Source organism: Penicillium subrubescens (assembly GCF_028828155.1).
Source record: "Penicillium subrubescens strain IBT 31985 chromosome Unknown utg000002l_segment0_segment0, whole genome shotgun sequence".
In the NCBI taxonomy this organism is placed as follows: Eukaryota; Fungi; Ascomycota; class Eurotiomycetes; order Eurotiales; family Aspergillaceae; genus Penicillium; species Penicillium subrubescens.
Window position 1 is genome coordinate 4537402 of NW_026643152.1, and position 17332 is coordinate 4554733.

The window sequence follows — 17332 nt, forward strand, 5'->3', positions numbered from 1 at the left end:
GGAAGGATGATATGGAGTCTGATTTTACCATTCTACATTCTATCAAAGTAATTTACGAGAAAGTCATTTGAAAATATGTAAATCCTTTGTCTAACCTAAAACTCCATACAATACATCATGGGGGAATCCAAATCAAGTCTGCAAATGCAGGGGAAAATATCTAGTTGATCCACCCCTTAGGTCCAGCCCAGTTGCCCTTGACCATGGCATTGTAGTACACCCAGGGGAAAAAGTCCTTCTTCAGATAATAAAAGGAGCGACGGGGCTTGGCCTGGTCAATACCAAACCAATCACCAAACGTCTCCTTAGGCTCACCACCATACTTGAACTCCGCCAGGAGCACCTTGCCGTACTCCGTCAACAGAGGGCACGAGGTATACCCATCGTAAAGCGCATCGGGTTCCTTGCCCTCCATTGCTTGGAGCAGGTTGCGCACGACGACGGGGGACTGCGAGGTCACGGCCGCGGCGGTCTTGGAGGTGGGCAGAGACGAGGCGTCACCGGCGGACCAGACATTGGCGAATTTCTTGTGGCGGGTGGTATTGTCGTCGACGTCAACGAAGCCAGCCTCGTTTGCGAGGGCGCTGTTCTTGACAAAAGCCGGGGCGCCCATCTTGGGGGCAACGTGGAGCAGGTCGAATTTCTGGGTGACTTGCTCCTGACCATCGGGGCGGGCGAAAGTCGCCTTGTTACCGTCAATAGCGACCAGGTCGTGCTGGAAGAGACCGTTCACGCCGCGCTCTTGCTGCAGGGCGGTCAGGGCCTTGTTGTACTTGGGCACGCCGAACATGACGGGCAAGCCGGTGGCGAAGTTAATTTTGATTGGTGAGCTGGCGGGGTCGGCTGGGTCGTAGAGACCAGCGCGCTTCCAGTGGTCCAGGGCGAGCCACATAATCTTCTGCGGGGCACCGGCGCACTTGATCACGCCGGCGGGTTGAGTGAAGATGGCATTGCCCTTCTCCAGCTTTTTGATAGTGCCGAAGACCTTGCTGACAGAGTCGTAGCCGTAGATTGAGGATACGGGGGCTGTGGGGTCAGCCAGGGCCTCCGGGAGACCCTTGATAGCACCCCAGTTCAGGGCCAGACCGGGGGCCACGATAAGCTGCTCGTAGCTGAGGTTGTCACCGTTACCGAGGGTGACAAAGTTCTTTTCAGGCGAGAAAGTGGCCACGCTCTCGGCGTAGAGCTTCAACTTGGGATCGGCCAGATCCTTGAGAGGACGTCGCAGTTCCTCCTTGGTCTTGAGGCCACCGCCGACCAGCGTCCAACCAGGCTGGTAATGGTGCCACTCCGATGGGTCGACAATTGCGATCTCATCCTGGGCGAATTTGCCAGACTGTAGCAGCTGGTGACTGATGGCCATACCAGCCGAGCCACCGCCGACCACGACGACCTTGTGAGCGCGACCAGTCGCTGCAACAGGTGAAGCAGTTGCGAATTTTCGGATGCTTGGCATTGCGTGCGCAGTGCGGCCAGCCGCACGGGCTGCCGATGATACTTGGCGGCCGAACATCGTGTACAACTCTGTGACTCTCTGATTATTTTAGTGAGGAAATAATGTCAAGAACTGATCGCGATGGAAAGGACAGAGTAAAAGGAGGAAGGGGAAGAGAAGAAAAGCCCGCATCAGCAACTATTAAAGGAAGAAAGTATCTTGTCTCGGCCGTGATCGACCGGTAACTTTACGATACGCCGCGCTTACGGGATCCACTGCTTGCGGCTGGCATGATGAGATCCGGGGACGGAGAACATTATAGTGGGATAATGGGATTGGACATTGAGGCTTAAAAACATCTGATTCATTTATAGATTAAGTCTCCGCTCTGGCCGGAGACATTTTATTTTATCAATCGCCGATTCGGTGGCAATCGGCGACCAAGGGGGCAATCCTGAAGCCCGAGTCATCCATACTTTTAGGCTTATATTCTCTTGTAGCTCCCGTGGCTCTGAATGTCACGTCGTTCATGTTCTCATTATTATCTCAAGTAATCAATGATGAAGTCTATTCGCACTCATACTTCACGTCGCTGGTCATCTGCAGCGGGTCTGCGGTCGACATCCAGTACGTCATTCATTCCTTGTGGCCAGAATATCAGTCCCCATCTCCAGCAAGGTAGTAGGGCGACATACATGACTCAAAGGCCTCAAAAGACACAATCCCCATTCAACAAAGTCTCTTCAATCTCCATATGTCGCCCAAAATATTCAATTGGCAATATTCATCCAAGCAGGGTGCACCAACATTCCACATACAGCACCAACGCCACCACAGCAAAACAACCAACTATCGACAATGTCTTCGAGTCCAACACCGGGACATGGCAATACATCGTAGCAGATCCCGCTACATCAAAAGCCGTCCTCATCGACCCAGTACTGGACTACGATCCCTGCACGCAGACCATCACAACTACCGCCGCTGATAGCTTACTCGCCCTCGTCAAAGAAAAGGGTTATACAATCGATCGTATTCTCGAAACCCACGCCCATGCAGATCACTTAACAGCCTCATCATATCTACAGAAACAACTCACCCAGACGCAAGGCTTCAAACCACCCATCGGCATTGGCAAACGCATCGAACAAGTACAGAAGCTATTCGGTCAACGCTACGGTCTAGCCAAGGACGAATACCTCGGTGTTTTCGACAAACTCTTCGACGACGACGAATCCTTTTCCGTCGGCGAACTAACCGCAAAAGCAATTCACCTCCCTGGTCATACACCCGATCACCTGGGTTATCAAATCGGAGACAACGTCTTCTGCGGCGACACGCTCTTCCACGCAGACATTGGCACCGCGCGCTGCGACTTTCCCGGCGGCGACGCGGCCCATCTGTTCAAATCTGGTCGTCGACTTCTTAGTCTAGAGGATCATGTCAAGATCTGGCCTGGGCATGATTATCCGCCCGAGGGACGGGATCCGGTGCCGTGGATGAGTGTGCGTGATCAGAGGGAGCAGAATAAGCATTTGAGGGATGTGGTTAGTGAGAGGGAGTTTGTGGAGATGAGGACGGAGAGAGATAGGGGTCTTAGTGCGCCGAGGTTGTTGCATCAGTCGTTGCAGGTTAATATTCGGGCTGGACGGTTGCCGAGGAAGGAAGAGTCGGGGCATCGAATGTTGAGGTTGCCGTTGAAATTGGGTGGGTTGGATTGGTAGATGATCGTTTGATGATGCTTGAGAGTTTGTTAGTTTTCTATGGTGCTGGTGATAGGTCTGCATATATCTAAATTCCAATCGATTTTCAAATTTGAAGTATTTGTTTTATATCCACTTTTGAGCTACTAGAACTGTAATGACCCTACCACACAGCAGCAACAACCACACCAATTCATTATTCTCACTGAAAGTGAGTATAGATCAAGACATCAAGCACATATAATTCAAATATCAACTACAGTATAAATAGTCGTATTATCCCACCAAACTCGCAACAGTAACGATACCAGTAAGACAGCGATGATGCCATCGCCTCTCGCCCGAGTAAACCATTTCTCGCCCGAACGGACGCCTTCTCGACCGAGAACAACTCCAAGAATCGCAACCCTCATACAACGAATCGCCGAGATAATCATACGACCTTTTGGGGGATCAATCCAGCAGCGTAGAGTACTCTTAGAGCTTTAAATGAATTGGTTTGATATAAAATTTAATGCTGGGGTACATGGGGGAAGTGCAGGGGTGTGGGTCTATGGCGTCCAATCAATGGGGAGAGATTGAAGAATCTCCGGTCCGAGTGATGGAACCTCGGACGTCATGGGGAGGAGAGATCCGCTGAGAAGGACTTTGATCTGGTAAAAAGGATCGTACGTTTAGGGGTGTCTAAAGGATAGTGGATCTTGGATGAAAGTCTCCACATATATCAATCGCCGTTTTACGCACATAGTATGGGCTCTCGGTGTCTACCTAGTCCATACTGTTACACATTAGCTGTTGAGATAAATCACGATACGGTCATCAACAGCCCCATTCCGCGCAATTCCCTCCGCGTGGCACCGTTGATCCTTACATCTTAACCCAAATCCAATCGATAGTCACATCAAATCAAATAATCTATGACATCCAGAACTTAAATCATCCCATCCCAATTACCCCAGTCACACATCTATCTCCTTCTCCAAAAGAAGATGACATCCCTCCTCCGCCGCCTCCTCCCAACACGCATCCAAAACACAAGCTCCCAACAACGCGACCACCACGCCAACGAACGCACATTCCTCTCCTGGACCCGCGCAGGCCTCGGTTTCGCCGCAATGGCCCTGGCCCTAGACCGTCTCGACAAAATCGATCAAGTGCTATCCTCAAAACTTAATCTGGGGGCTATTCTTTCGCCGCAAACACATGTCCCGCTTGCCCAAGACCAACAACAACAGTCCAAGTCATCCGCAAATAAGAATAAGGATGCATCGACAGCTACATCAACGCTCTATTTCCCCGGTTCTAATTCATTGGTGTCTTTGGAATCTTTCTCCGCTTCCAGGCTTTGTCAATTACTCGGATTGTGGTCGTTGGGATATGGGTTCTTTCGGTATTGGTCAATGAGGCGGTATTTACTTCAGGGACAGTTTGTGCCTGCGTTTTGGGGGCCAGTGCTTATGACTGCTGGGAGTTTTGGGGCTTTTATTACCCTGGGATTGCAGATGAATCGGCGGCATGGTCAGGGCAATCGGCATTCATGAGAGATGTTAGTCTCGGGATTGGTGGTTTCTTGGTAGCGCTTTTTTTACATGTAGAATAGAAAGGGTTGGATTCCAATAGACAGGTTCTTTCATCTCAAAATTTATCGGAGTCAAGCTATTGGTTGATGAGATATTATCCCCACTTGTAATGCTGGGGTGTACAAGGGGCTAATGCAGCGACTGCTAGATATAGAAGTTGTACACTCGACATTAAGATCCTCGATACTGTAAGTCTCACGCAGAGTTCACTCTCGCAGATACCATTGGGAAAGAATACTCCGTGTGAATGTTTATGGAACCGGCTCTTTCACAGGTACTCTCACAATTTCCTATAGCGAGGCATCGAAGAATCCTATATTCATCATCTGGTTACACCACGCGAGATACTGCTCTCCAGCCACCATCAATAAGCAAAGAAACAAAACACACATCCATGACTTTGAGAGAAGAGAATCGTTCTTTTAATAAAAAGGGAAATAGACTAAGTACCATGGTAAAAGTGGTCAAAAAGTGCAAAAAAAGACAAGTTAGAGAAAAGTAACAAGAATTCCCTGCCCGCCCGACTAGACAGGGTGGGAAATCGGAGCAGAAGAGAAAAAAAATTTGGGAAGAGGGGATGAGGTATATGCCCTGTGCAAGTATGTTCTGTCGACTCTTCATTCGCAATCTCGCTGATTTGGTCGCACGAAAATGTTCGCAAAAGAAAAGAAAACCAAGTGCATTATCCATCTGCTACGCATCATCACCGAGCAGAGCCGTTCAGACCGTTCTGGACGGCCTCCAGGATCATATCCCGGGCCTCGTCGAGGCTGGCGGCGTTACCGCGAATCTCGATCGCCTCACCCTGGGCCTGGTTCTTGGGCACGTTGATGCGGCATCCGGTCTTCTTGCGGATGGCGTTGATCTGGCTACCACCCTGGCCGACCACGAAGCGGTAGGTCTTGGGGTCTGGCAGGATCAAGTAGCCAGTGGCAGACTGCTGGCCGGAGGCGGCAATGGCCTTCTCAATGGCAGCGCGGGCCTTGGCAACATTCTCAGGCGAGCCAGTCAGGACCCACGGGAAGGGGGAAGTATCGGCATCACCACCGGCGCTGGAGTCGACGACCTTCCATGAGTGGGCATCAGCAGCAGCGCTGGGGTCATCGGTAATCAGGGGCAGAGATGCGCCGTTGGCACCGCTACGAGTCTCCTCCGTTGCAGGGTTGGCGGGGACAGCCTTGCCGGCGTGGTCGACAGTAACCTGGTAGTCATTACGCAGGCGACGGAAGATGGCGCCGTTGTCAGCGATAGCGTGGTGCAGGTTGCTAGGAACCTCCACGGTCTCGGCGTGCTGCTCCTTGAGCATGCCCTGAATGTGAGCCTTGGCCTCAGCGACGGCAGTGCTAGGGCCCTTGAGCTTAACATCAGTGCGGCCAGAGCCCTGCTTGGGAATGTCCAGGGTGACATTGAACTTGGACTCAATGCCACGGCGGGTGTCGCCACCCCGGCCGATCAGCATACGGTGCTGAGCAGTAGGAACATCTAGAGTCTCAGACACCTGGTCCTGGCGCTCCTTGACGAACTGTTCAATAGCAGCAACGATGCTGTCCACGATCTTGCCGTTACCCTCCAGGCGGATGGTGGACTCAGTGCTGTCAGGACGGGGGAAGCGAACCATGCGAGCGGCGCTGCCATCGTTAGGACCACCAGCGTCGGCAACGATCTTGCGAATATTGGCACCTGTTCAATCCAACGTTAGCATGATGTGAAAAAAGAAGAGAGGGTTAGGACGAGAACATACCACCACCACCAATAAGGGCCTTGTGGTACTTCTTGTCAACATCGATCGTCTTGGTGACTGTGGCATCAAACTCAGAAGCACGCTGCTGCAGAACCTTTTTGGCCTCAGCAACCTGCTGCTTAGTACCCTTGACACGGATCTGCACACGGCCCGAAGCATCGGGGGCATCATTCGCGCTAGGAACATCAATCTGGGCGCCAGTGTCCGCACGAAGCTTGTCCATCTCACGGCCACGTTGACCAATCAGCGAAGCAACCTGGTTCTGGGCGACAGAGATAGTGGCAGAGTGCGAGTGGTCGACGACCCACTGGAGCAGACTCAGAATCTCATCGCGAGCCTGATCCGCACCCTTGCTAGGTCCCTTGACCAGGACCTCGTCAGCGGCCTGCTGGGGACGACCAGGGCGGGCAGCGCCGGCATCGCTGTGAGCATCGCCAACAGACTGGTCATCGGCAGAGGCAGTGGCACGAGGGAACTGAACGCGGACCGAGTAACGGTCCTGGAGACGGTTAACCTGGTTGCCGCGCTGGCCGATCAGCTCACGGTGGTACTGGGCAGGGATCTTCAGGATGTGAGTGGTCTCATCCTCCAGCTTCTTGCCCAGGTTGATGATGCGCATGCGAGCAGCATCGGCCTTAGCCTTGGGGCCCTTGACCTCGACCTTACCGTTCTCGACCTTGATATCAACGTCAAACTCCTCGCGAAGCTTGTTGATGTTCTCACCACGCTTGCCAATGAGGAAGTTGGCATACTTCTGAGGGAAGTCGAAGGAGGTGGTGTATCCACGCTCCAAGTCGTCCTTCTCCTGCTCTTCGACAAAGGCACCCAACTTGGCGACGAGTTCCGCGACCAGTCTGGAGGGTCCACGCAGCGCAACCTCACACTTTCCGCCCTTAGCGTCGCCGACGAGAGCGCGGACAGGGATGCTTTCCTCGTCCTTGGATTCCTGCTCACGGAGGATAAACTTGCGAGTCTTCTCCTGGTACTTGGCAGGAACAGAGGTAGTGGTGGCAACGATATCCTGCTGGTCTCCAAGTGCACTCAGCAGGTATTCCTGAGCCTCCTGCAGCGACTTCTCAAAGGCCGCAATCTCGGCCGGAGAGGGACGTTGCCGGGGAACCTCGAAGTTGGACGCGGAGGCAGAGGGGCCCTCATAGACAAGGACAACCTCGGAGCTGTTGATGTCATCGGGGACCAACAGGTGGACACCATAGTCACCCTGAAGCTTGGAGGCACTGCGGGAACGCAGGTACGGGTGGAAGTAGGGGTCAATGGGGACGTGGCGAAGACGCGAAGGGGGATGAGCCTGGACCAGGTTCATGATGTCGGAGCGAGCACGGATAGTGTTCTTGCCATCACGAGAGTAGACCTCCCAAGTGACGGGTCCATCGACGCTAGGGGGCAGAGCAATCCGGGCGTCGTAAGCCGACTCGAGCTGCTTGATGATCTGGCGGCGGCGGAGATACTGGGTCAGAGCGCGGGCATGGGCGTTTGAACCAGCAGGGGCATTGGGATGCTGGCGAGACAAGTCAATGCTCGCCATCTGCATGCTGGTAGCAAGATCCATGGCATGGTTGATACCGGCCTCAATCTGGTCCAGAGGTCCGGTGATAGTGAGGAACTCGCTCTCATCGGTGGCAGGGGGAAGGACAATACCGCAGCCGGTCTGCGCAAAGAACTTGTGGAGAGCATCGGCCTCATTTCCGAGGATGAATTGGTGCTGGCCACGGTTGATGGCAAGCTGGCGAAGGGTCAGCTTGCGCTGGAGGTCAGCGGCCAGGCGCTCAATCTCGGCACGGGCTTCTTGTGCAGCAGCACGCTCTCCGGAGATGAGAATGTGCTTCTCGGGGCAAGGCACGAACTGCACGTGGCCAGGGTTGGCCTCCTGGGGAGGTGGCTGGGACCATGTATCGTAGCGGGGCACATGGACCTGCGCCTTTGTGCGCTCCTCAATCTCGCGCAATTGCGCATCGTGTGCACCGGCAATGAAGGGGAAGAACTCCGGGGGGATGGTCTTCAAGCGCAGGCTCATGTTCGAACCGCGTTCCTTGACAATCGCCTCAATCTCCCGGCGTGCCATCTCCGCAGCCACAGCATCACCCTCAATCAAGATATCAATGGTGTCGTCGTCGTCCTCCTCGAGAGGCGCACCGTTACCATCAGCGCGGGGGACTTGCACACGGGCACCAGTGCGGGTCTGAATGTCCTGAACCACCGATCCCTGGCGGCCAATGATGTGGGCTCGTGCGGAAGTAGGAATGGGAACGCGGACGGATTGCTACCCAAGTGAAGATCTCAAGTTAGAAATGTGATTTTTGGTCCGAATAGTTTCGTGGGGCGTACCTTCGATCCGACTTGCTGTGCGACTTCCTTGAGCGCCTGGCGGACAGCATCAACTGAGCCCTTGCCTTCGAAGATGATAGAGCCACCAGGGCCACCGCGCATATCAACGGTGGCCTTGGATCTCCGAGAGATATCGCGCAGGATATCTCTGATGGGCTTCTTCAATTGCCCACGGGGCTGCATCTGGGATGGGGCCAGTCGAAGCTGCTCCATGTGCTTTCCGGGGAGTGACATCACGCGAGGGACATCTATTGCATAGAACTGTTAGAAACCGCACACCACATTCCAGAATCCGGGCTCCTGTCACTCTCACATACCCATTGGCTTGGAGGGGCGGCCATTGGCAACGGCCGCTGCCGCAGAGGGCTTCTTCGCACCCCATGTAGCCGCCGCAGGGGCAGCGGGCTTGGGTCCGCTGCCGAGGGCAGGGAACAGTTCCTCCGATTGTACGTCAAAGGCCGGCGCCTTCTTCACGGCAGGTTTCGGGGCAGGTACCGGGGCGGCGGTCTCGGCGGGGGTCAACGACTCCGAGGCGGGGGACAGGACAGGGGGCAAAGGCTGGTCATTCGTAGTAGCCAAGGGAGGAGGGTGCTTGAGGTCCTCCTCATCCACAACTTCCTCAACGGTGGGCTTGTGAGCCTCATCGCGGGCATGTTGCTCCTCCAGCATAGCGGCGAGCGACTTGGAGGCGCCGTTGGCGGCGGTCGATGCTTCGGCAGCCATGATGAACCAGGGGGTATTAACCGGGAGACGAGTAAGCGTGCGACAGGATAGCGATGGGGCTGTGCAGGGAACTGCCTTCAATCAGAACTGGCATGGGTCAGTATGGGAATGACACCGCACGCCGAACACTGGCTGGCCGAGGAAAAGAAAGCCAGAAGGGTAGCAAGTCAGCTAGAGAGGAATTGGCCACTCACAGGTTCAGTAAAACCTCGCTGATTGGAGATGGGGGAAGATCCGAGCCGGAATTGACCACTTGGTTGAAGGCAAATCCTCGGGAGAAATGGGGGGAAAGCGGTATCTGAGAGAATCTGGGGAACCTGGACCAAGCACCCAGGAAGAATTAGGAGCCCAGAAAGTCAAGAGTCCCGAGAGAAAGGAAAAGGGGGGAGAGAGGTGAGAGGAAAGAAAAGCGGAGACGAGGTGATTGGGAGGGGGTAGAGGTGAACAAAGATTGGAGGTGAGGTCCAGAGAGATCCCCAGAAGTACACAAAAGGCCAGTTCGAGGCTCCGGGGAAGTTTTCTCCGAGTCCGACGGGCCACGAGAACGTCAACTGGCGACCACGCTAGCTGTAAGACTTTGATGAGAGGCTCTGCGTTAGAGAGAGAGAATTGTGCAGAACTGAAAAGTTGAAGGATCAAAATGGTTGGTCAATTATTTAAATGGGTGATACTGCTTAATAGTAGCGATGGATATGACACCCACCCACGAGCTGCAAAGTCGCTAATTCACCATCTCCAGTGATTTGACTGTACTGAGACCTGGATATGTATCATTACTGAGTTTGTAAACTATGTATATGTGCAATTAAGTTAGATACATTTGTTTAATGACTACTATTTATGTAATTATCCTGTGTCAATGTCAGGGTTGACACTGGACACTTGACACTTGACTGTGCGAACACTAGGCGGACCACGTGCCCAGAAGGCAACGTTCCTTCTTGGCAGTCATCCATGTAACCAAATTGGAATACAGCCTATATTTCATACAAACTATACATTGAATCCATGCCCATCGACCACTTTCCTCGGACATACAGCATGAATAATGTCCCGGCAAACCACCAGTCACGAACTTCGGAGTGACGGCAAGACCTGTCACTGACTGACTCCGAGATATCTGCAATTGACTATTATGTGGATAGTAACTACTGAGCAGGTCAAACTAGACCTTGTGCAACAATCTATCCAATTGCTTATTCTTATGACAGCAATATCATTGGCAATAGCCAGTTCAGGCTGTTCAGCACTCAATACTAGACCCTTCTTCCAATCAGAATAACCGAACCGATCGAATCAGCAGCCTCGGCGACATCCGACCCCACCTGATAACGGAAGAATTTTCGTCGGACCGCCCAAAGCTTAACCCAAAGCTGATCCTTGCCAGATATTGAACCTGAAGAAAGAACTAGATAGAGAGGAGATTTAACAGCGTAAGCATCAAAGTAACACAATAATTTGTATCAATAATCTGCAATCATACAGATAGGACAAGCAATCCAAAAACATACCCCACACTGGCCCATCCACCTAGCAAAACCACCAGTGGCAAACTGAAGAAAAAAAAGAAAAAAAGAACTTCATACAAACCCGATCAGACGGCCTACGGCCCACTACAAAAACGGGCCGACCAGCAAAACGATTCTGTGACTAAATTATTGTAGCCCCAGATTCCTTCCTCGTCTACTCGCGTGCGGAGAGATTAGAAAAAAAAAAAGTCGCAATTGCCATTCATTTCTCTTCCCCCACCACCACCTTCCCCCCGAACCCGCCAGCCCTAAACTGCCGCGCGAGCGCGATAATCGCCAGCCCGTCGCAGCTATGGCCACCACCAACACCACCGAGGATATGGAGAAAAAGTTGCAGGCCGAGCCGGTTGTGTCGCCGGTTGACGAGCCCGAGAAGACTTCCAAGCCGACCGGGATCTTTGCGACAATCCGCTATTATGAGGAATATCTGGATCGCAAGATGGGAATCGAGTCGCATAGTCTGGATCGTGTGCATCCCGAGAATCGTAACTCGCCTAGCGCCGTGGTTATGGGATTGATGTGGGCGTCGGCGACGATGAATATTAGCTGTTTCAGTACCGGGTTTCTGGGTAATCAATTTGGGTTGTCGCTGGGCCAGACGATTCCTATCGTGATCTTTGCGACGCTGTTGGGTGCTGCTGTGACTGTGAGCATGCAATTTCCCATCTTGACTTTCTCCATTGATTCGCGAAAATATTGCAATGCGACTTGTGCGCTGGACGAGGACTGACCGTCTGCTTTCTCTGCTCGCTTATAGGGTTGGTGTGCTACTATGGGCCCTGGTACTGGTCTGCGCCAGGTCGCCATTTCCAGATACTCGCTGGGCTTCTATCCGTCCTCCATCATCGCGCTGCTGAACGTGATCGAACAACTAGGCTGGGCCTCGGTCAATTGCATCACTGGCGGTCTAGCCCTCAGCGCTGTATCAGATGGGCGTGTCTCCATCGCAGTCGGCGTCGTTATCATTGCTTGCGTTAGTCTACTATTCAGCTTCATCGGACTGCGCGGTGTCTTGCTGTATGAGAAGTACGCATGGATCATGTTCTTCATTATCTTCATGATCATCTACGGCGAGGCAGCTCATCGCGCGAACCTCGCCGCACCGCCTACCGTCACTGGTATGACGGCGTCTGGCAATGTCCTGAGTCTGATCAGTGTGGTCTACGGATCTAGTGCGTCGTGGAGTTCGATTGTCTCTGACTTCTATGTGCACTACCCCGTGGACACGCCCAAGATCAAGATCTTCTTGTATACGACTTTTGGTATCACGATTCCCACGTGCATTGGCATGTTACTGGGTGCTTGTATCAGCTCTGCGCTCGGTACAAACCCCGAGTGGGCGGCTGCGTATGAGAACGGCATTGGTGAGATCCTGAAGGAGATCATCTACCCCAGCGGATTCGCCAAGTTCCTATTGGTGCTCTTGGTCCTATCTGGCAGTATGTTTTAACTCAAATTTCAAACGCGCAGCTGATCTCTCGATGCTAATTCTAATCTCAATAGTTGGCGTAAACTGCATTGCCATCTACTCCGGTGCGCTCTCCGCGCAACTCTTCGCCGCACCATTCGCCAAGGTCCCTCGCGTGATCTGGTCTATCCTCGTATTCGGCGGTATTCTCGCCCTCGGCATCGCCGGCCGCGACCACTTGCTCGACGTGCTGGAGAATTTCCTCTCACTGCTTGGATACTGGAACACCTCCTTCTTTGCCATTCTTTTCATCGAGCACTACTACTTCCGGGAAGGTAGCTTGGCAAACTACGACCTCGACGCCTGGAACACCCCCTCCAAGATGCCCGTTGGCTATGCTGGTTTAACGGCATTCCTCTGTGGCGCCGCCGGGTGGATCGTCGGCATGGTCGAGACGTACTATGTCGGCGCACTCGCGGCCAAGATTGGAGCCGATGGCGGCGATATTGCCAATGAGCTAGCCCTTGTCTTTACAACAGTCTCATATCTGCCCCTGCGCACGCTGGAACTCAAGTACGTGGGGCGCTGAGTGGGATTTATGGTGGAATGGCATGCGCGCCAAGCATTCTGTATACATCGACAAATTTGCCAAGTGGGCCGAGAGACTGCGACTAGACTTGATCATGGCCATGTACAAAACGTGCATAAAGTGTACACTAATAGACATGTGCGGGCGGGACCGGGTGTTTCAAAAATTATATAGGGTGACGAAGAAACGAGTGCGTTATTAAGATCGTTATTATCATATGCAGATCTTCGAGATGATAGTGACTGTGCATCAGCCCGCTAAGGGCAAACTCAATGGGCCAAACCCACATGAGTAATATAAAAATTAGTACGACATAAACCACCTGTCAGTCAAGCGCGCGCTGCCCAAGCAGCCGCCATGCATGGGGTATCGAACAAACGAGTGCACAAAACAGGGCAAGTATCAAGTATACAACCCCCGAACCATGGACAGATAAGAAAGAAAGAAAGAAAGAAAGAAGATCGAGACACCCAGACAAGTCTCGCAAACGTCCGGATCCCTCCATGCTATATGTATAGAAGTTGAAGAAAGTTGATGGAAAGAAATCCCCGCAGCAGAGCATTAAACGGCCTTTACGACAGGCCAGCCGGTCGAAAAGTCCAGCTCATTCCAGCCATACAGGTACCCCTTGACACCAGTGCCGCCGGCTTTTTTGGCCGTGAGCGAGTAGTAGTGGTAGTACAGCACAGGGCCGAGATCTTTGTCGGTAAGAACACCCCTGTCACATGTGTCAGAGGTCTGATCCATTTTGGACTGGGCGTAGATCTATTCGGGCGGGGGAAGTATATATGTGGGGATGATGGATGGGGGCGAACTTACTGTCCACCGGGTGCATAAACCTGATCGTGGCTAGCAAGGATAATAGTACCACCAGATTCCAGGCAAGAAGTTCCAGCCTGGTCAACCTATGAGGGGAGAAAGACAAAAATTGTTAGTCACGATGATGCCTCTGGAGTAGAGCCCACAATACACAGGCCCGCCGATCACGATCCACTCACAAAGCCCCCGGTTCCACTCGACGAGCGACAAACATGCACACGATACTCCTCGCCCTGAGCGGGGTAAGTCGCCGTATACGAGCCCGCAACACCACCGCTGAAAAACAGGTAATAAAAGCTCCCATGCTGATACAAAAACGAGCCCTCGACACGGTGATTCAAACTCGCGTTATACGCAATCTGGTGCGGCATGTTGGAGCCGACCTGCAGGGGGGCTTTCGAGAGCAACTTGGTAAATGTCTTGCCAGTAGGAGCCGAATTGGAGGTACTGCTTGCCGCCGATGGTGATCCAGTTAGGGTCGATGCGGTTATAGGCGCTGTTGGCGGGGACGCCGATGATGCCGTGGTCGGTCCAGGAGCCGGGTTCCATTGTTTTGGAGGTTGCGACGCCGATTTGAGAGGTTTGTGTGCCTAGTTTGGAGAGCACGTAGTACATATAGTATGTGCCGTCTTGGTAGTGCACGTCGGGGGCCTGGACAGGGATGTTAGCTTTCTTGGCTTGCTTCTTTCGGGAATAGGGGGCTTTTGGTATAAATAGAACTGGCTCTAGTATATGCTAGCGCTGTTCTCGATATCCGGTTTGATTTCATACCCAGATGTTGCTGCTGTCCACGCCATCGAGAGTAATCTTGGAACCATTCGGCAGAGCCGCACCCACGTCCGTCCAGGGTCCCTTCAATGAAGGAGATGTCATGGTGTTGACACCAGTGCCCGTCGAGAAACGGAAGTACGTGCCATCCGACTCACGCTGGATCATAGCAGGATCATGAGTCCAGCAGTCTCCCGTACAAGGGCCTCGCGCTGGGTAAGCGCTAGCCAAAGCTATAAACAAGCAGAAGAATATAGCCAGCATTGTTGCGGCAAGAAAGGAAGAAGAAGAGAAGGGAGATCGACAAGGGCAACAAAAAGAGTAGAACTAGGAATGTCGAAAAAGCCGGCTATGTCTATTCTAGAAGAATCAAAGTCTCGTCCATGGGGAAGGGGAGGACAAGTTATTTATGTTGATCCTTTTTTTTTGCTTGTTTCCCCTCTCGGACTACTTTCTAGGGCTCATGGCTTTCACGCCCGTGGAGGGTCAAGCAGATGTCGTCTTTGCGGGTGCGTCTTTCGCCTTGGTAGGTAGTCAAGGACAAGAGAGGGTCTTGGGACCAGTCTGGGCACGCCAATCAGAGCTTCATTCTCCGTGCATATTCATCCTATGAATGTAAGGCACATGTCAGTATCAGTCGTTAGGCTGCCCCCCTTCCGACGTAGCTCGGGCGCCATAGTAGGGATAGTGCCGAAGCCAAGGGCAGTGGACTTTGGGACAGGAGAGATGGGGAAAGTAGATCATTGACGTTCTGGGTAATTTGCAAATAGACCCGCTCTGTGTATGCCTTGAGATGTATGCCTATAGGAGGATCTGTTGGGAAGGAAAGGTATCCGATGTCACGGACTGTATACAGTGGTCATGTAAAGTATAACGATTTTGAATATCTGCATATGTCCTCTAATACATACAAACACTATCTAGGTTCCAGTTTAATACAAGTCAGCCGTTTTCAATAGTCTAGTTGAAAGTATGATTGTTAATGTAAGATTATATGAGAGATCAAACGGGCTGTGCCGAGCTATCCCTTTTATGATGTCTCGCATCAAGACGGCAGCCCTCTCCAGTGACCCCACATGAGCCTGAAAGAGCGCACCAAATTGCTACTTTTTATCATAATGATACACACGCTAAAAAGTACCTCAGCTCCACCCAAGTCCAACTTGAGATCGAGAATCTTGGTAGCGGGCCCAGCTGCATAGCCCTTTAGTGTAGGGCCTCTCCTGTCGGGAGACCAGGGGGAAGAGGGGAGATGTTGCCGACTGTGCATGATTCGCAATCTGGAAGTGCGCGGCCGCATGGGCCCACATTTTCTCCCCTGCGAAAAGAAAAAATAAAATAAAATTGGAAGTTCTAAATGTCAGCAAGGGGATCATCCGTGCTGAGATACGCTATTGATTTATTGGGCTGCTGTATTATCTTGCAAGGTTTTGTTTATTTGGAGTTGAAGTAGACTGCGAGTACATCAAGCTCGATTAAATGTGTTTATGTACTCGATTCTTGTTGTCATGCACAACAGTCTGCTTTCAAAGATATACATCACCAAATGTATGAAAAAGTACTCCGCAAAACGCCACTATCTTGCCATGCCTCGTTGCTATGCCAATTTCAAGCAAAGTCTTCTTCCCCTTCTGTATCACCTACCACATCGGTCATGTGCACTTTCAAACTTGGGGACATTATTTGTGTCAATTTCTACCCTCCACAACTTCCCCATTCAATTTGACTTTTAAGGCTTTAGGCCCCAAAAAGTGACTCCAGTCCGGGGAGGCTGATGATCGGCCCCCATGTGGGGACTGTCCCGGCACTGGCTGCGCCAATAAGCTTAGCCGAGTCTTACTCGATCGCCAGCTGAACTGTGCTCGGTCGCAAGAGCCGGTGCTGACCATCGTTAAGGATCGCCTTGGACGGTTCGATTTCCCGCTAGTAGGACGTTGGGGGAAGTCATGGTTTAAACTAGAAAAGATCGTTGTTGATCGCCCTTTGGTCAAGTGAGGTTTATTATGCTGGTATTTGCCTGACACCATGCTGCGAGAAGGGAGATGGACTAGTACAGAGTGAGGGGAGCTAGATATCCTTCTTCCGCAGGGTCAAGGGGGCTGTAAGACCGCCAGACTGTCAGGGCTCTCTTTCTCTGGAAGGGGAACAGCTCCGAGGAGCTGAACAGCATGGCCTGCATCTGCATCTGTTTTCCCGTGGTCATGGTAGAAAGGGAGCCTTGTAGACCGAGACCAACAGGCGTGGCACTGCGGGAGCTGTCATCATAGCTGGCTTGCTCATGGCTATTCCTGCATGCATGTCGTAGTTCAATCCCCGAAGATTGGGGGTTAACTACACCGACCTTCCGGGCGCTGTAAGTCGCTGTCCTTGGCAGGTCCTTGGCTGTTGCACGCTGTCCTTGGCTGTATGTATGCACTAAGAACGGTAAGATGTTGGATGTGCGAAATCCTCGGCAAAAACCGCATAGCCGATGGCCGACCTTGGCCATCGTCATGCAGCAGGGCAGTCGGGAATAAATCATCGTTGGTTGGCAGACAACTCTCCATTCTCCATGTTGTTTGCGAGCTTTTGGAGCCGATGTCATCACGCGAGTCATGGGGAAAGTTACGAGATGGGCGCGATGTGGAGAAGTGCCGCAGATTAGAGCTGACTAGGCTAGCAGCTAATCCCAGTCGGTGACCAACCTGTTTTCCC

At 52.4% G+C, this 17332-nt stretch overlaps 7 protein-coding genes across 7 annotated transcripts; 3 read left to right on the forward strand and 4 right to left on the reverse strand.

The window, feature by feature from the left end:
* Positions 1 to 160: 160 nt before the first annotated feature.
* Positions 161 to 1513, reverse strand: N7473_003024 (NAD(P)/FAD-dependent oxidoreductase; the record flags this gene model as incomplete). Its single annotated transcript, XM_057148964.1, has 1 exon — positions 161 to 1513. The coding sequence occupies one exon, from the start codon at positions 1511 to 1513 to the stop codon at positions 161 to 163; it is 1353 nt and encodes a 450-aa protein (XP_057012618.1).
* A 482-nt stretch (positions 1514 to 1995) lies between these two features.
* N7473_003025 (MBL fold metallo-hydrolase) lies at positions 1996 to 3159 on the forward strand (the record flags this gene model as incomplete). The annotated part of the gene is made up of 1 exon (XM_057148965.1): positions 1996 to 3159. One exon carries the CDS (start codon positions 1996 to 1998, stop codon positions 3157 to 3159), a length of 1164 nt encoding a protein of 387 aa, XP_057012619.1.
* A 968-nt stretch (positions 3160 to 4127) lies between these two features.
* On the forward strand, positions 4128 to 4542 carry N7473_003026 (uncharacterized protein; the record flags this gene model as incomplete). The annotated part of the gene is made up of 2 exons (XM_057148966.1): positions 4128 to 4437; positions 4481 to 4542. 2 exons carry the CDS (start codon positions 4128 to 4130, stop codon positions 4540 to 4542), a joined length of 372 nt encoding a protein of 123 aa, XP_057012620.1.
* Positions 4543 to 5421: 879 nt separating this feature from the next.
* On the reverse strand, positions 5422 to 9525 carry N7473_003027 (putative RNA binding effector protein Scp160; the record flags this gene model as incomplete). Its single annotated transcript, XM_057148967.1, has 4 exons — positions 5422 to 6398; positions 6460 to 8737; positions 8803 to 9050; positions 9120 to 9525. The coding sequence occupies 4 exons, from the start codon at positions 9523 to 9525 to the stop codon at positions 5422 to 5424; spliced, it is 3909 nt and encodes a 1302-aa protein (XP_057012621.1).
* A 1821-nt stretch (positions 9526 to 11346) lies between these two features.
* On the forward strand, positions 11347 to 13051 carry N7473_003028 (putative nucleoside transporter; the record flags this gene model as incomplete). The annotated part of the gene is made up of 3 exons (XM_057148968.1): positions 11347 to 11700; positions 11812 to 12493; positions 12558 to 13051. 3 exons carry the CDS (start codon positions 11347 to 11349, stop codon positions 13049 to 13051), a joined length of 1530 nt encoding a protein of 509 aa, XP_057012622.1.
* A 239-nt stretch (positions 13052 to 13290) lies between these two features.
* Positions 13291 to 15002, reverse strand: N7473_003029 (arabinan endo-1-5-alpha-L-arabinosidase C). Its single transcript, XM_057148969.1, has 5 exons — positions 14642 to 15002; positions 14279 to 14521; positions 14050 to 14253; positions 13871 to 13956; positions 13291 to 13769 (listed from the first exon to the last, which is right to left on the reverse strand). The coding sequence occupies exons 1-5, from the start codon at positions 14900 to 14902 to the stop codon at positions 13613 to 13615; spliced, it is 951 nt and encodes a 316-aa protein (XP_057012623.1). The 5' UTR covers positions 14903 to 15002; the 3' UTR covers positions 13291 to 13612.
* A 1683-nt stretch (positions 15003 to 16685) lies between these two features.
* N7473_003030 (uncharacterized protein) lies at positions 16686 to 17126 on the reverse strand (the record flags this gene model as incomplete). Its single annotated transcript, XM_057148970.1, has 1 exon — positions 16686 to 17126. One exon carries the CDS (start codon positions 17124 to 17126, stop codon positions 16686 to 16688), a length of 441 nt encoding a protein of 146 aa, XP_057012624.1.
* Positions 17127 to 17332: the final 206 nt, after the last annotated feature.

What these genes read in the sequence shown, in the direction of transcription:
- N7473_003029 (XM_057148969.1), bottom strand. Translation starts at nt 14,902, where the DNA reads ATGCTGGCTATATTCTTCTGCTTGTTTATAGCTTTGGCTAGCGCTTAC. An exon ending in ACTGGCAAGACATTTACCAA is followed by an intron (nt 14,254 to 14,278) that starts GTTGCTCTCGAA and finishes GCCCCCCTGCAG; the next exon opens with GTCGGCTCCAACATGCCGCA. An exon ending in CGAGTGGAACCGGGGGCTTT is followed by an intron (nt 13,957 to 14,049) that starts GTGAGTGGATCG and finishes CTCCCCTCATAG; the next exon opens with GTTGACCAGGCTGGAACTTC.